Source organism: Polyodon spathula, chromosome 4 (genome assembly GCF_017654505.1).
Source record: "Polyodon spathula isolate WHYD16114869_AA chromosome 4, ASM1765450v1, whole genome shotgun sequence".
NCBI lineage: Eukaryota > Metazoa > Chordata > Actinopteri > Acipenseriformes > Polyodontidae > Polyodon > Polyodon spathula.
Window position 1 is genome coordinate 72015145 of NC_054537.1, and position 14717 is coordinate 72029861.

The 14717-nt window shown below is 36.1% G+C and overlaps 1 protein-coding gene across 1 annotated transcript; it reads left to right on the forward strand.

Annotated features, from left to right (window-relative positions):
• Positions 1–2296: 2296 nt before the first annotated feature.
• Positions 2297–14333, forward strand: LOC121314815 (magnesium transporter MRS2 homolog, mitochondrial-like). The gene is made up of 11 exons (XM_041248502.1): positions 2297–3068; positions 4079–4152; positions 5512–5548; positions 6116–6228; positions 6886–7059; positions 7375–7505; positions 10409–10525; positions 11308–11460; positions 12400–12517; positions 12924–13037; positions 13645–14333. The coding sequence occupies exons 1-11, from the start codon at positions 2852–2854 to the stop codon at positions 13759–13761; spliced, it is 1365 nt and encodes a 454-aa protein (XP_041104436.1). The 5' UTR covers positions 2297–2851; the 3' UTR covers positions 13762–14333.
• Positions 14334–14717: the final 384 nt, after the last annotated feature.

Consider the following 14717-nt stretch of genomic DNA (forward strand, 5'->3'; position numbering starts at 1 on the left):
TGCAATCTAAGTGTCACATGATCTGTCACATGATCTCAGTATATATACACCTGTTCTGAAAGGCCCCAGAGTCTGCAACAGCACTAAGCAAGGGGCACCACCAAGCAAGCGGCACCAAGGAGCTCTCCAAACAGGTCAGGGACAAAGTTGTGGAGAAGTACAGATCAGGGTTGGGTTATAAAAAAATATCAGAAACTCTGAACATCCCACAGAGCACCATTAAAGCCATCATTAAAAAATGGAAAGAATATGGCACCACAACAAACCTGGCAAGAGAGGGCCGCCAACCAAAACTCACGGACCAGGCTAGGAGGGCATTAATCAGAGAGGCAACAAAGAGACCAAAGATAACCCTGAAGGAGCTGCAAAGCTCCACAGCAGAGATTGGAGTATCTGTCCATAGGACAACTTAAAGCCATACACTCCACAGAGCTGGGCTTTACGGAAGAGTGGCCAGAAAAAAGCCATTGCTTAAAGAAAAAAATAAGCAAACACGTTTGGTGTTCGCCAAAAGACATGGGGGAGACTTCCCAAACATATGGAAGAAGGTACTCTGGTCAGATGAGACTACAATTGAGCTTTTTGGCCATCAAGGAAAACGCTATGTCTGGCGCAAACCAAACACCTCTCATCACCCCGAGAACACCATCCCCACAGTGAAGCATGGTGGTGGCAGCATCATGCTTTGGAGACGTTTTTCATCGGCAGGGACTGGAAAACTGGTCAGAATTGAAAGAATGATGGATGGCGCTAAATACTGGGAAATTCTTGAGGGAAACCTGTTTCAGTCTTCCAGAGATTTGAGACTAGGACGGAGGTTCACCTTCCATCAGGACAATGACCCTAAGCATACTGCTAAAGCAACACTCGAGTGGTTTAAGGGGAAACATTTAAATGTCTTGGAATGGCCTAGTCAAAGCCCAGACCTCAATCCAATTGAGAATCTGTGGTATGACTTAAAGATTGCTGTACACCAGCGGAACCCATCCAACTTGAAGGAGCTGGAGCAGTTTTGCCTTAAAGAATGGGCAAAAATCATAGTGGCTAGATGTGCCAAGCTTATAGATACATACCCCAAGAGACTTTCAGCTGTAATTGCTGCAAAAGGTGGCTCTACAAAGTATTGACTTTGGGGGGGGTGGGGGTGAATACTTATGCACACTCAAGTTTTCTGTTTTTTTGTCTTATTTCTTGTTTGTTTCACAATAAAAAATATTTTGCTTCTTCAAAGTGGTAGGCATGTTGTGTGAATCAAATGATACAAACCCCCCAAAAAATCAATTTTAATTCCAGGTTGTAAGGCAACAAAATAGGAAAAATGCCAAGGGGAGTCAATACTTTCGCAAGCCACTGTATATGAATATAATGTAGATATTCTCTGTAACATCGTGTAATCAAAGAAAGTACCAAATATTCCGAGAGCCATACTAATAGCAGTACAGCATTTCATGTTAGATTTCGAAATGTCATTTTATTCCGGTTTTTGTCAGTTTTTAATTACATGGGAAACTAGTGGTATGTAATTCAATATGTTAACTTGACATTATTCAGGTGGTTTCATTCGACTTTATGAAGCAAAATTAGTTAATTCTATAGAGTGATGCAAAACATTTGTCCTTAGCTGTACATTAGGCACTGGGATTATATAGTTTGAAGTTGGGCCCACAGTACGGTTTACTTGATATAATTATTACGCTGTCAGTAAATGCAGGTTTTTCACATTTTTGTAAATCCATTGGCATGTTTCAGGTGTGTCATCTTAAGTCTGGAACATTTAATGAATACACCACAAATCAAGAGAATAATACAGATCAGAAAGTGACGGTATCATTTTGATTTAAACTACACCAGGATAAACACGGTGTATTTATTAGTCAGTTCCAGCCTTCTGAATGATGGTGCCACCTGGTGTGCATTTTCAGAATAACAAAGAGGTTCAATTGGTTTCCCAAAAACATATAAAAAATGTTAATGCAGTTAATACAGTGTAAGGACACTGCTTTTAGCTTGATTTATAACACTGTGTTTTGAACAACTTCCTACAACAGTTGATTTCTAGACTTTCTGCATTTAAAAATTCTGCCTCCAGAAGCAACAAGACTCAATTTTCAGTTCACCTTTACTGACCCCTAAATAACATAAAAATAAACCGCGGAGGCACAATACACATGAATACTATTCAGTATTAACAATTCATTACAAGCAATACAATAACTCAACCATAATCCTTTAACCTTTTCATCTTTCATACAGGTTTTTAAAAAGTTGGGGGTGGGGATTAAATGCTGAGCTAAACGCAACTTTGAAAAACATCCGGTTATAGAGGGGGAGGCAAGAGTGCCTTGTAGATTTAAGCTGTATACCGGTAACGCTTAAGTGGTGTTAAAAAGACCGTGCTTGTTGTAATTATCAACAATAACAATCTGATAAGGAACAAACTGGATTACAGAAAATACATTTGTTGACAGACCGGCGAAAGCGTGGCTTTGGTTACTTTCTTCAGATTCGCAACAGGAAGCAGTCTGATACACAGAAACGTGGTGGCCAATGAATGATTACGAAATCATTAACTGAGCAAAGCCGGGCTCGTGCATGTGGTTTACGATTTATTTAGTTTTTTTTTTTTTTTTTTTTAGGTTTGTTTTTAAAGGCCTGGTGTTCTTATTTGCCTCGGTAATTACTGGATGATTTGCCCGAAGAAGGTCGCTGTGTCCTGGAGGACACATTCCCCGTCAGCTGTGTGTTTTTTTTTTTTTTTTAAATGCGCAAGTTGTCAGAACATCACTGTATAAGAATTATACAGTTGTACTAAATTACCGTCTTTAAGTGGTCATTTTTGCATAGTTACATAATGGAGGGTTCTTTTAGAATAATAAGGACCCTCTATGGGACATTGGAGAATAAAGCCGGCAGTTTCGCTGCACTACAGTTTTCACGTTGTGTGAAATGTGGAGATGTTCCTGGTTTTTCGTACTACCCCTTCAATAAAGCAAGAACTTTAACTTCACAACCTATGAGGGTGGGAAGCCATTGCCAAACACTGCTACAGGTGGATTCAAGTAATCGCCGTAGGTATTTTACTTCGTTAACATGCATCAGTCAAGTCAAACATTGTTTTCACCTGCTGTAGCTAAAAAGTATATCCGTGTTGTTGCCGCTGTCATTGAGAGTGGACACGTTTTATGTTGGTAACTTCATTTTCTTAATACAGTATTCAGGAAAAATACAGTTTTAGGATGGATGCTGCGGTCATTAAGTGAATCTATTATTATTTTTAATAACGTCTAAAATGGAACACGGGTAATATACTATGGCTGCATCAAACATTCTACACAAGTACTTTCTATGTTCTAATATCAGTAAAAAGTTTAACTTAATAATTATGCTGTCCTTCACATAAATACTGCAAGGGGTATTTATAACATCACATTGTTGTGTTCTTTCTTATGAAAACGTAATTATCTGTTGATTTTTGTATGTTCAATTTAGTGTTCCATATCCTGTATGATGTGCAGTAAGTAACGCACCATTTTTGTGTGCAACTAAGTATTGCAAAGAAATGCCTTAATTGTATTCTGTAATGTATAAAATCTCCCCTGGCAAAATTTGATAGATGGCTGCCGCTTCTTGGCTGGTAGGTGCTGCCCTGTCCTAGTCAGCACACATGACTGTTATTTCGTGACGGACCGTCTCAAAATAGATGATTTCAGGGGACAGTCTAAGGAATGGACTGGGCTGGACTGTAGATTTTCACTCCAATTCCCCAAACTGATTATAGGCAGTAATTGCTGGTGGTGTTCCAGAACAATTTAAATACCATGTACAATAAGTACTCTTGACACATTGAACTAGTGACTCCCTGGTTTATGGTGCACTTCAACCCTGTTGACAGTGTTATGTGTTTCTATTGTTGTTGAAGCTGACACCCTGGGATCCTTCAAGAAGCTGCTTGATGAGATTCTGGGATCAATAAGCTACTAACAACCAAACGAGCAAGATGGGCCGAATGGCCTCCTCTCGTTTGTAAACTTTCTTATGTTCTTATGTATTGTGCAATTGTGAAACTGTTGTCTTGCAGGAATTTTTTGTCAACGGATAGTGACGGATACTTCACAGACTTCTCTAGCCAGTGTGGTTCCAGTATTTGCTGTGGTAAGAATCAGTTCACAGATTCCTGCTTGTATTTATTTTAATTTAATGTACATCCTTTATAAATACATTTTGTTCCTCTCTCTCAGTATGTGTGTGTGTGTGTGTGTGTGTGTGTGTGTGTATATATATATATATATATATATATATATATATATATATATTAGTGCCTATAGAAAGTCTACACCCCCTTTCAAAATTTTCACCTTTTGTTGCCTTATAGCCTGGAATTAAAATGCATTAAAATAGTTTTTTTTTCATTTATCTACACATCCTACCCCACAACTTCCAAGTGAAAAAAAATTCTAGAAATTTGTAGAGAGAATAGGTTTATACTAGAAAGTCAAAAGATAAAAATTATATTTAAAAAATATTATTTTTGAAAGGAGAATTTTTCCTCTTTAAAATTACGTTTACTGCATGAGACTCGAGACACTGACCACATACTTCTTTCAAGTTCCCCAAACGGGGGAAAGATATCTTGGATTAATATAGAACCTAATATATATATATATATATATATATTATATATTATATAGACCTATATATATTCTAAGGAACGAGAGAGTGTCACAGTAACGGCCCCTTTTTTTTTTTTATAGCACTGACGCGCACTTTTAATAACACGAACAAAAATTAAACAAAACAAACAAACACCTAGCTCCTTCTTGGAGCACTGACTAACACAAGCAGTTGTCTACCTTACACAGGACGGCTAAGCAGTTTACCTGTCACCAAAACACACACACACACACAGTCTTCACACACTCTACCGTGTACTACGATTGTGCACACCAACAATCGGGCTCCTCACACACCAGCAGGCCTGAACAGACTGGCTGCTCTCTATAAATCCCCTGCACCTGGCTCTAATTTACAATTAACACCAGGTGCAGGGGATAACTAATAATTAAAGAATTAAACCCAGATGTGCATTTTCACATGTTTTCTGCAGGGAAGGATTTTAACCCCCTCCCTGCCATCTTACAATATATATATATATAATTTTTTTGTAGATATACCAACCATAACTTGATTAACTTGATATACCAACCATAACATAATTTTAAAGAATGTTACTGCACTGGTGAATCACACTGGATTGCATCAACTACCTATCCATTGTTGATACAATCATATGGATTGCCAGCCATTGTAAAATGTTCTATAGTTTACTGATAAAGATACTAGCTGAATTGTCTGTCAGCATGACTTTAAAAATAATTTACAACATTTGCAGAATTAGACATCAGACAGCTGTAAGGATTTACCCTAAAGACTACAAACTCTTTTCTTCAGTCCCTCTCTTTATAAGGCAACTGCATCATATTAGAAATGCAACTTGTTTCTTTTTTTTAACAGATGAAATTTGACAAAGAGGGGAATGTGACCTCATTTGGTAAGTCAAAAAAAAAAAAACTTTTTTTTTTTTTTTTTTACCTTTATTTATACATTGTTAATAACGCCAGTAAAATATTGATTCAACCTTTGTTATCCAAATAGCCCCTGGTAACCTGTCATGTTGTGTGGAATACTTTACCTGTTGTCATAATAACGTTTCCAGTTTCCTGTCCTCTATTTCTGATTGTATATGTACATATGTAATGTACAGAGGTTGCATTGCACCTTAAAACCTGTATTTACACCCACCTAAACTAAGCCATCATCTGTGCTGACCAGTTCAAACCAGAACAGATTTACTTTTGCAAATTCAAGTGAGTGTAGAGACACAAGTTGTCATATTGTTGGCCGGTAAATTCAGGTTTCATTGTTTAGCAGTGATTTAGGAATGTTGTGTTGACCATTTTACAATAATACTTTTATCTCAACAAATTCATTTTTATGAACACTCCCTGGTCTCAGTTTGGATGCTAGTGGTTTCAGTGTACCTACAATTTTGAAATAAAGACTGCAAGACTTTGTATTATAACAAAAGCATAATTGTTTAATTTTATTCCCCTGAAAGAGCGAAAGAAGACTGAATTGTACCAAGAACTGAGCCTCCAAGCTCGGGATTTACGATTCCAGCATTTAACAAGTATAACCACCAGAAATAATAAGATCATTCTGAGGATGGAGGTAAGGCAACAGTAAAATGATCAGTTGCTGAGCCTTGAAGCTACGGGATCCTCAGTTGTCAATTTTTCCCTAAATATTTTAATCCATTGGTGTTTTATTTATTTAAATCGTTTAATGTATATGTCACTATGGGTTGCCCCTTTTTCAGAGAGCTAGCCTTGTTTAAATTTCCTGTCATACATATAAACATACCATACTTTCTCTTCTTTTCTTAAGACTGTTTAGCATTTCCTTTTTCCTCTTCGTAGTATTTGTCAGACTCTTGCTCATTGAATATTTGTTTTCTAAAAGGTGGTTTTAGCAGTAGGGACACAGTTTTGGGACACATCACCAGGCAAAAAAGTACCAAACAACAAAAAACTACAAATATGAAAGATAGCTGATCATGTTTTAAGTTGTCTACAGTATTACATAATTGCACACAGTTATAATAGTTTTTTTTTATTCTGTCATTTTTAAAAGATGCTCTACTGGTAGCAATGTCATAATTCATATTTAAGGTTATCCTTAAGATCGGGAACCAAAACAGAAAATGGACAATTACTTTTAAGTTTTATGCTGATTTATTATACTGACTTTTAAAGAAACAATATTGTTTGTCACATTAGTATCACAATTCTTGGCATAGCACTACAATCTTAAATTTTTCCTTTACAGTTTCTAAAGGCTGTTATTTCCCCGGATTACCTTTTGATCCTGGATTATCGAAACCTGAACCTGGAGCGCTGGCTCTTCAGAGACCTGGCTTCCCAGATTGCTGGAGATGGGCAGCTTGTCACTTATTCCTTACCGTTTGAGTTTAGAGCCATAGAAGCTATACTTCAACACAGGGTAAATGAAAGCACCTTTTTGTCGTAGCCCTTAAACTAGGATTGCTATGTTGTCTTTTCAAATCCAGTATCAATGACCATACAGCCCTTGATGCAGCTGCCATAGCTCGCTTGATGTGGTCGTGCTTTTTGTGGGAAAGTTAAATTTTAAGAATTCAGTACAGTTGGTGTCCAAATACAAAATATGAATTGGAATAGCAGCTCCAGAGCAAACGTGCAAATTATCTTTTTGTCCTTGAAGCCCAGGATAGAGCCCTCAATACTGTATTTAGACCAGGTTATTTTGTGTGTAACAGATTGTCCTCTCTTAATCTAGATCGATACCCTTCAAGCTCGGCTACAGGAGCTACAGCCACAGATACTTGAAACCCTGGAATCACTTGTGGATCCCAAAATGTTATCAGTTGATAGGAGCAAACTGCATGTTTTACTACAGAACAGTAAGAAGTAAGTAATAAAGTAGTCGTAGTATTAAAAGCTTTGGATTTCAAGGTAATTATAATGCAATAGAAGAGCTTGGGGAGTGTTCATTTGGGTCATGCAAGGAGGTCAGTGTCAGGATCCTGATTTATTGTACAGCACTGTACACATGGGTCACTTTAAAACATAGAAACCTGTCAGAAAAGCAGTCCACAATGTATTTTAACATGTTTAATAGAATATATAATAGGTGTTGTATGATACGAGAGAGCAACTGTGTCACAAGGTGTTGTCCTTTCTACATGGGGGAAAAAAAAAATCAGCACTAAATTGGATGTGCCCTATATATTTTTGCAAAGATGATACCCTGCATTACAGATTTATTTCTTTAAAATCTTCTCAACAAGATGAGCTCTTCAGGTTTTAACACTATGTATACAGGGACAGTTGGTGTTTGCCTTTGTCTTTGAAACTGGGAGTGCATGCAGTGCCATAGACACAAGAGGGCGCTGTAGTGTTTTTTTTTATTTTGAACATTTGTTGATTTTTGGCATGGAATATCCCTTTGATACTAGATGTTCTAGGGATTTTGTATTTATGACTGGACAATTGGTTGGTTCATTACTTTGGATTTTTAGTTGTCACAGAATAATTGTTTGGGATGATATATAATAAACACAAAAAAACTATGTTTTACTCGACGGTAAGAGCTGGCAATTCCAAAAAAGACAGGAAATTGTCAGGTTAGGCCACCACTCCGCCCTTGCCTGACCTATGTTCTGACAAGGCTTTCCAGGACACACTGCTTAACTGGTACAGCAGGTGGGTTCACTTCAGACAGCATGTGTAGTCACCACTGGGCAGGTCAGGTAAGGTCTAAACCAGAACAAACATGGTTGTTTTCATGTTGTCATAGAATTACGTGTGAATTGGAAAAGCTAATTAGAATAGTTGGAATATTAACACATCTGGAGTGAAGTTATGTATTGTGCACTTTTCCCAAGTGTACACATATTTACAACTATCATAACTACTTAAGCTTTTTTTCTTTCTTTTTTGTGGATTTTGGTTTTGTTCATGAAGGACACAAAAACATTTGTTTGATACGGTGGAAAATAAATTGGATGAGAGGCATAGTAATGTACAGAACCACTAAAGGTACATGGTTTAAAAATGAAAATAGGAGGCTACTATCTCTTATCTTAAAGCATGTTTTTGGTTTGATATTTATTTTTTTATTTGTGGTGCAATTCTTTGTTTTATATAAGAAAAAATCTCTGTTGTAACAAACATTCCCAAGCAGGATCATATTTTAGGTACATATACATATATACACTGCTGTGCAAAAGTCTTAGACATGTTGCATTTTTCTACTCTGTTGAACTGACAGCAGAATTGGCAGAAGGCACAGGTATCGTTGTCCGTCCATCAACAGTCCAAAACACCTTTGTCCATTGTTCCATAGTCCAATTTCTGTGTTCTTGTGCATATTTTAGCCTTTTAGTCTTGTTACCCTTTCTTAACAGAAGTATTCTTACTGCAACACATCCTTTAAGTCCTAATTTCAAGAGTGATCTTCGTACTGTTGATATGATGGACAACGACACCTGTGCCTTCTGCCAGTTCTGTTGTCAATTCAACGCTTGTCCTCGTTCTATTCCTTAAGGATATTATCTTCAAGTATTGCTCATCCTTGTTAGACAGCTTTCTGGGTCTTCCAGTCCTGGGTTTGTTTCAATTACAGATGATGTTTCTCTGTACTTGTTGATTATGCTTCAGATACCACACCTTGAAAATCGAGTGATGCGAGCTATTTCACTCAATGTTTTTCCTTTTTTGTGCAAGTCAAGGTTGTTATAATAGTATAAAGCACAAGTGGAGGCTTTGCGTAAAGTGTTGATCCTCATAATGCATCAGAGTAGAAAAATGCAACATGTCTAAGCCTTTTGCACAGCAGTGTACATAGACTTCTAATTCATAAAACAAGCTGTTATCATTAGGCGCTTACATTTTTAACAATTTTTTAAAACAGTTATGTTTATATTAGGCTAGTTATCTGATTTATTAATAACAACATGAATATATTGATAAATATATGTATACCTTGTTTAAAAATGTACATTGATTTTTATGTTCGGAAATAAACCCTCAAACATTTGGTAATATTAATTATTATGCACAGTATATTGTTTGTAATACATTATCGTACACAATATATTAGTATTACAAATATTATATATTAACAAATAAAAAAAAAAGAGCGTAAAAAATGAATAAAATAAAAAATGGATAAAGTCACGATCCACAAGCCATAAGTGACCTAATTCAAATTAAATTATTAAACTACCCACAGGGAATTATTAAACTGATGAATACCCACTAACTTAATGTTGGTAGTGGACTCCGCATGCGTAACTTTTGAGCTAGCAAAAATAAACCGTGTTTGTGCGAAGAAAAAATAATAATTCGCTAAATACACTCCTAGTCAATGGGTTCTATCCGCCTGCCAGATATGGTGTTTAAACGTGCAGCCGTTATTTTAGCACAAAAAAACTCGGACTAATTTGTCATGCAGTACAGTGATTCTGAAACTTAAACTACCGCACGGATTTAAATTCTCCGTCACACAAGCGCGGAGCGTATGAAATGCCGTCCCGATTCGTTTTGAAACAGCCGAGAAAAACGTACCCCTCCAAATCAGGTTTAAACAAGGCTCTGCCAGCCGCTCTTATTGTAGCAGGTTTTCAATAATGGAAGATTAATATTACTGCACAGTTGCTATGAGGTAAACAGAAATACAAATGTATGCCATTCCACAAAACAATATGTGGCCTTTTATGGACTGAGAAAAGCCTTCCTTATTTTATAGTCAGCAGGCTGTTTTAATGAATTTTCACAACTGGCTGTACTATAACTGAATGTTCCCACAGCCTATCTGAGCTGGAGACTGATATCAAAGTGTTTAAGGAGTCCCTGTTGGAGATTCTGGATGAAGAGGAGTTAATAGAAGAACTGTGTCTCACAAAGTGGACTGATCCTCAAGTTTTGTAAGTGCAATGTATAAAGCACACCTGCAGTCAATTACAGTTATATTTGTGCAATTTGTAATTGATTGCTATTACAATGTAATTGTGTTGAACCTTGGCACATCTGCGTAATTGTAATTATACCATTATCACTGATCGATTACAGTTCAATTATGCATTTATTTGTCATTTGTTACTTATCCTTGTATTTTCAACCACATTTGTTTGAACAAAAATTAAAATGTATATAGTATGTTTCTGTATTTGTACCTGTGATTTGCTGGGTTATAGAATAAATAAGAGTAATCATATCAGTGTGTAGTAGTTTGTTACGTTTTAGTGTAATTTTAATTACTGCAGTATAATTGGAATTGACAAAATAGCAAAATAAATTTTGCTGTAATTGTAAGTGAATTATTTTTGTTAGCTACACAGGCCGATTGCAGGATGACTGATTTGAAGGGTTGCTGTGAAAATTCAACAAGCAATGTTATGTGTAATATATGATAGATCCTAATATACAGTAGATATCTGCTCAGCCCATTGGACCCCCTGGATCCAAACTGTAGACACCCTTTTATTCAGAATTTTAAATTTGGCTAATGCTCTGGCTCCAATTTGTCTAGTGACAATATGTTCTATTGGAATATCTGGATTATGGCCTTATTTAAGTGCAAAGACAAAAGGTACATTTCTGAAAAGAATAAAACTGTGTACAAGCAAGATTGCAGGTTACCGAGAATGCTGCCATGGTCTACATGCTAAATCACCACTTTGTCCTCTTGTGTGTGCTTTGGTGCCAGTGAGGAGAGCAGCTTGGGAGTAGACCAAGCAGAGGAAATGGAGCTGCTTCTGGAGAATTATTACAGACAGGCCGAGGATCTAGCAAATACAGCCCGAGAACTGAAAGGGCTGATCGATGACTCTGAAAGTGTCATCTTTATTAATCTGGACAGGTTGGTACTTCAGCAGCAAAAACAGAGACTGGTTGAGCTAAGATTCAAAGACAGGATTTCTTTCAGCACTGCAGACCTCTATACATGTAGTATAGGAAATGTAACTCTGCTCAAAACAGCACACCAGTAAACTGACTGTTATACATCCATGTCTGTTTTTTAAATATTGTTCAAAATAAGTCACTGAAATACTCCATTGGTTAGACTATAGTCTTGTAAGAGATAAGCAGTTGCTGTGCCAAATGGGTTCCTATAAATTTTATAAATACAAACGGCTTTAAAATAGTACAAATAACTTTGATGCATTACCATCCTGTGATCTTGTGTTACACTGTTAATATCATTTAAATAGGTAAAACCTGTAATGTAGCTATCCTATCATGTTCGCTAAAATGTTATTCATTGTGGTCTGTTTACTGAATCTTTCCCATATAAGAAAGGATGCTTTTGTTTACAAGCAAAACATGTTGCAGGTTATTAATAGCATCTTCATCAAAACCGAAAAAGTGTGTAACTTTTTTTCATGCATCTTTCAAGAAACGCATATATATATAAAATGTGTATGTGTCCTTGGAATTTGAATGAACTGGAACAGTTATGTGTTGAATGGTCAAAAATCACTAAAGAATCGCCAAAAGCTCATTGACAAATATTCTAATTATTTATTTCTTCTATTTCTTGGAACTTTTTTTCCTCGTCCACAAAAGCAAAACTTTTGCTACAAAAGATTTTTCCTATAATAATTTGTTTTCAAGAAATTTTTAGAAATTATAAATTTATAAAATTATAAACTTTTGACTACAACTGTGTATGTATATACACCAGTCACCATTTAAAAAAAAAAAAAAAAAAAAACATTGCCAAGTGCTACTGTGATTTACAGAATGTCTGGTAGGGCAAGTACAGGTCTAGAGTCTAACAACTGAGTGTTTTTTACAGCCACCGCAATGTTATGATGAGACTTAATCTTCAGCTGACAATGGGAACCTTTTCCATTTCCCTGTTTGGACTGATGGGAGTTGCATTTGGTATGAATCTGGAGTCCTCCTTTGAAGAGGTAAGGCATTGCCAATCATTTAAACACTGGTATGCTGTTTTATAATTGAGGCATGCTGCCACTTTCTGCAGTCAACTTAAACCTGATATTTTGGGAGATGTCATTTAAAGGCCAGTTGTGATCCCTGAGTATTTTAAAAAATGTTTACTTTTAAAAATCGGGAGTGAGGTGTTTCCAAGCCAGTACAGAATACATCACCATAGGTACTAAATTTTACTGCACATACCAGAAGATGCACACATACACTTTTAAGATATTATGGTATTTATCTTGAGAACCAATCATCCACATATATGAAACATGGTATTGAAAAGTTCCAAAATCATATTTTTTGGTTAATTAAATTACAATTACAAAAAATCATTGTTATGTAATTATTTTCTTTAACTGTCTTTATTAAATTTAGGATCCAAAGGTCTTCTGGCTGGTCACAGGATTAATGTTTTTAGGAAGTGGGCTTATCTGGAGACGCCTTCTTTCCTTCTTAGGACGACACCTTGAGCCTGCCTCCCCACCCCCGGTTTGTCATGTTTCCTTTTTAAGAATATTGGTGATTGTGAATTTACTGGTCATGAAAGCTGATGGACAATGGCTGTTGGTATTGATAATGAACTAATGTCCACGAGGTATAGTTTGAAAACACCACCAAACTTTCATTTGTGACCTTATCCAGTGTTCAGCACAGGCCTCCAGTGGTGAAAGGCTGGTACATTCACATGCTGCACCTTTGAGACTATAAAAACATTATAAAACTGCATAATACATTATGCATGTCCTCGATTATATTGCATAAACTTTGTATACAGTTCATAAAATATGTCTTGTAATTTAACAAGTTCTGTGCAATATGCAAATGATTATACCTGTTTTAAAAATGTTTAAAGTACCTCTAAAGGAGAACCTCACCAGTGTATTTCAACCGCTGTATTTACCTTGCATGTAAACTCTTTGCACTATAATGTTAACTAAGCTGCTGTTTATGCTTGGTATTGACTGTGCTATGGTGCTTTTTCTATCCCTTTTTAGAGAAATTCCGGTCAACAAAATTAGACTCTATTTCATGAGTAAACACATAATAATGGAAGCATTTTGTGGTTTTTCTTTTTATTATTATGTCTTCACATTAGATGCCTCCCATATGGAAGAAGGGTCACCTAAGCAGCTTGAGAGAATCGGACACAAAAACTGGACTGAGAACAGAATATTTTCCTTCCAGCAAGAATCCTCTTGTGAATCACAAATAGTAACTTAGTACACGATGATCCTATTCTGAGAACATCCATTGTTACTCGGTATTGGTGAATTTTAAGTGTAGTGTCTTTCCTGTGTTGGCAAAGCAAAAATGTGCTGAGAGTAGTTGTAATTATTACAATAATCAGAGTGAACAGCTTGTTTGCTATTGTTACAAAATTCAAATCAATGCTGTTTTTTATTTTATTTTATTTTAATCATGACACCAATTTACAGGTCAGCAGAAAGTGCATAGAATGTATTTTCACACTGCAACCAATTTAAAGCACACTAACAGGAGTTGTAGACTCTGCTAAAACAATTCAACTTTAATTTGCCCACAGCTAAATGGATTAAAAGTGTTCCTCCACCAAAACTGCCTTTTTTGATGTAAAGTATATTTTCATAGGAGTTATAAATTGTGGCCACCAGATACTTTTTTATTTAAACACAGTATTTACGGTGTTCTGCTACAGTTATTTCAAATGGTGACATTTTATTATTTTATTGTTAGGTCTTTCACATGTGTTCTCCCATGTTTTTATACAGTACGTCAAACTGAGTAAATTTCAATTAGGTACCCTCATTTTTATTGTATTTTATTTCAATTTTATACTTTCCTTTTTATAAATTGCATATGGGAAATCAACCAGTCATTCAGGATTTGTCATGGATACAGAGGTCATCTGAGGCACAGAACATTTGACACAATTCTAAAAGTTTTTTTTTTTTCTTCAGTAGTTCCTGTGTACAAGATCCATTATGTAATTAATGACCTGTTAATAAGTCATGTGTAGGGTGTAAGAGACCAAAGTTTGCACAGTTGGAGCAGCCTTATACACAGGGGCTGATGTAAAGATAGGCATAGTGTAAACAGTTATGGCTGCAAAATACAAATTGCCTAGCGGTCAGGCAATTATTTTGCGCTGCAGCCTATGTAAGCTTAAGAGCAATGCAAATTACTCAACAC

Coding starts and splice junctions, on each gene's coding strand:
- LOC121314815 (XM_041248502.1), top strand. CDS start 2,852: ATGGAGGGTTCTTTTAGAATAATAAGGACCCTCTATGGGACATTGGAG. Junction 3,069..4,078: donor GGTGGATTCAAGTAATCGCC/GTAGGTATTTTA, acceptor GTTGTCTTGCAG/GAATTTTTTGTCAACGGATA. Junction 6,229..6,885: donor AGATCATTCTGAGGATGGAG/GTAAGGCAACAG, acceptor TTTCCTTTACAG/TTTCTAAAGGCTGTTATTTC.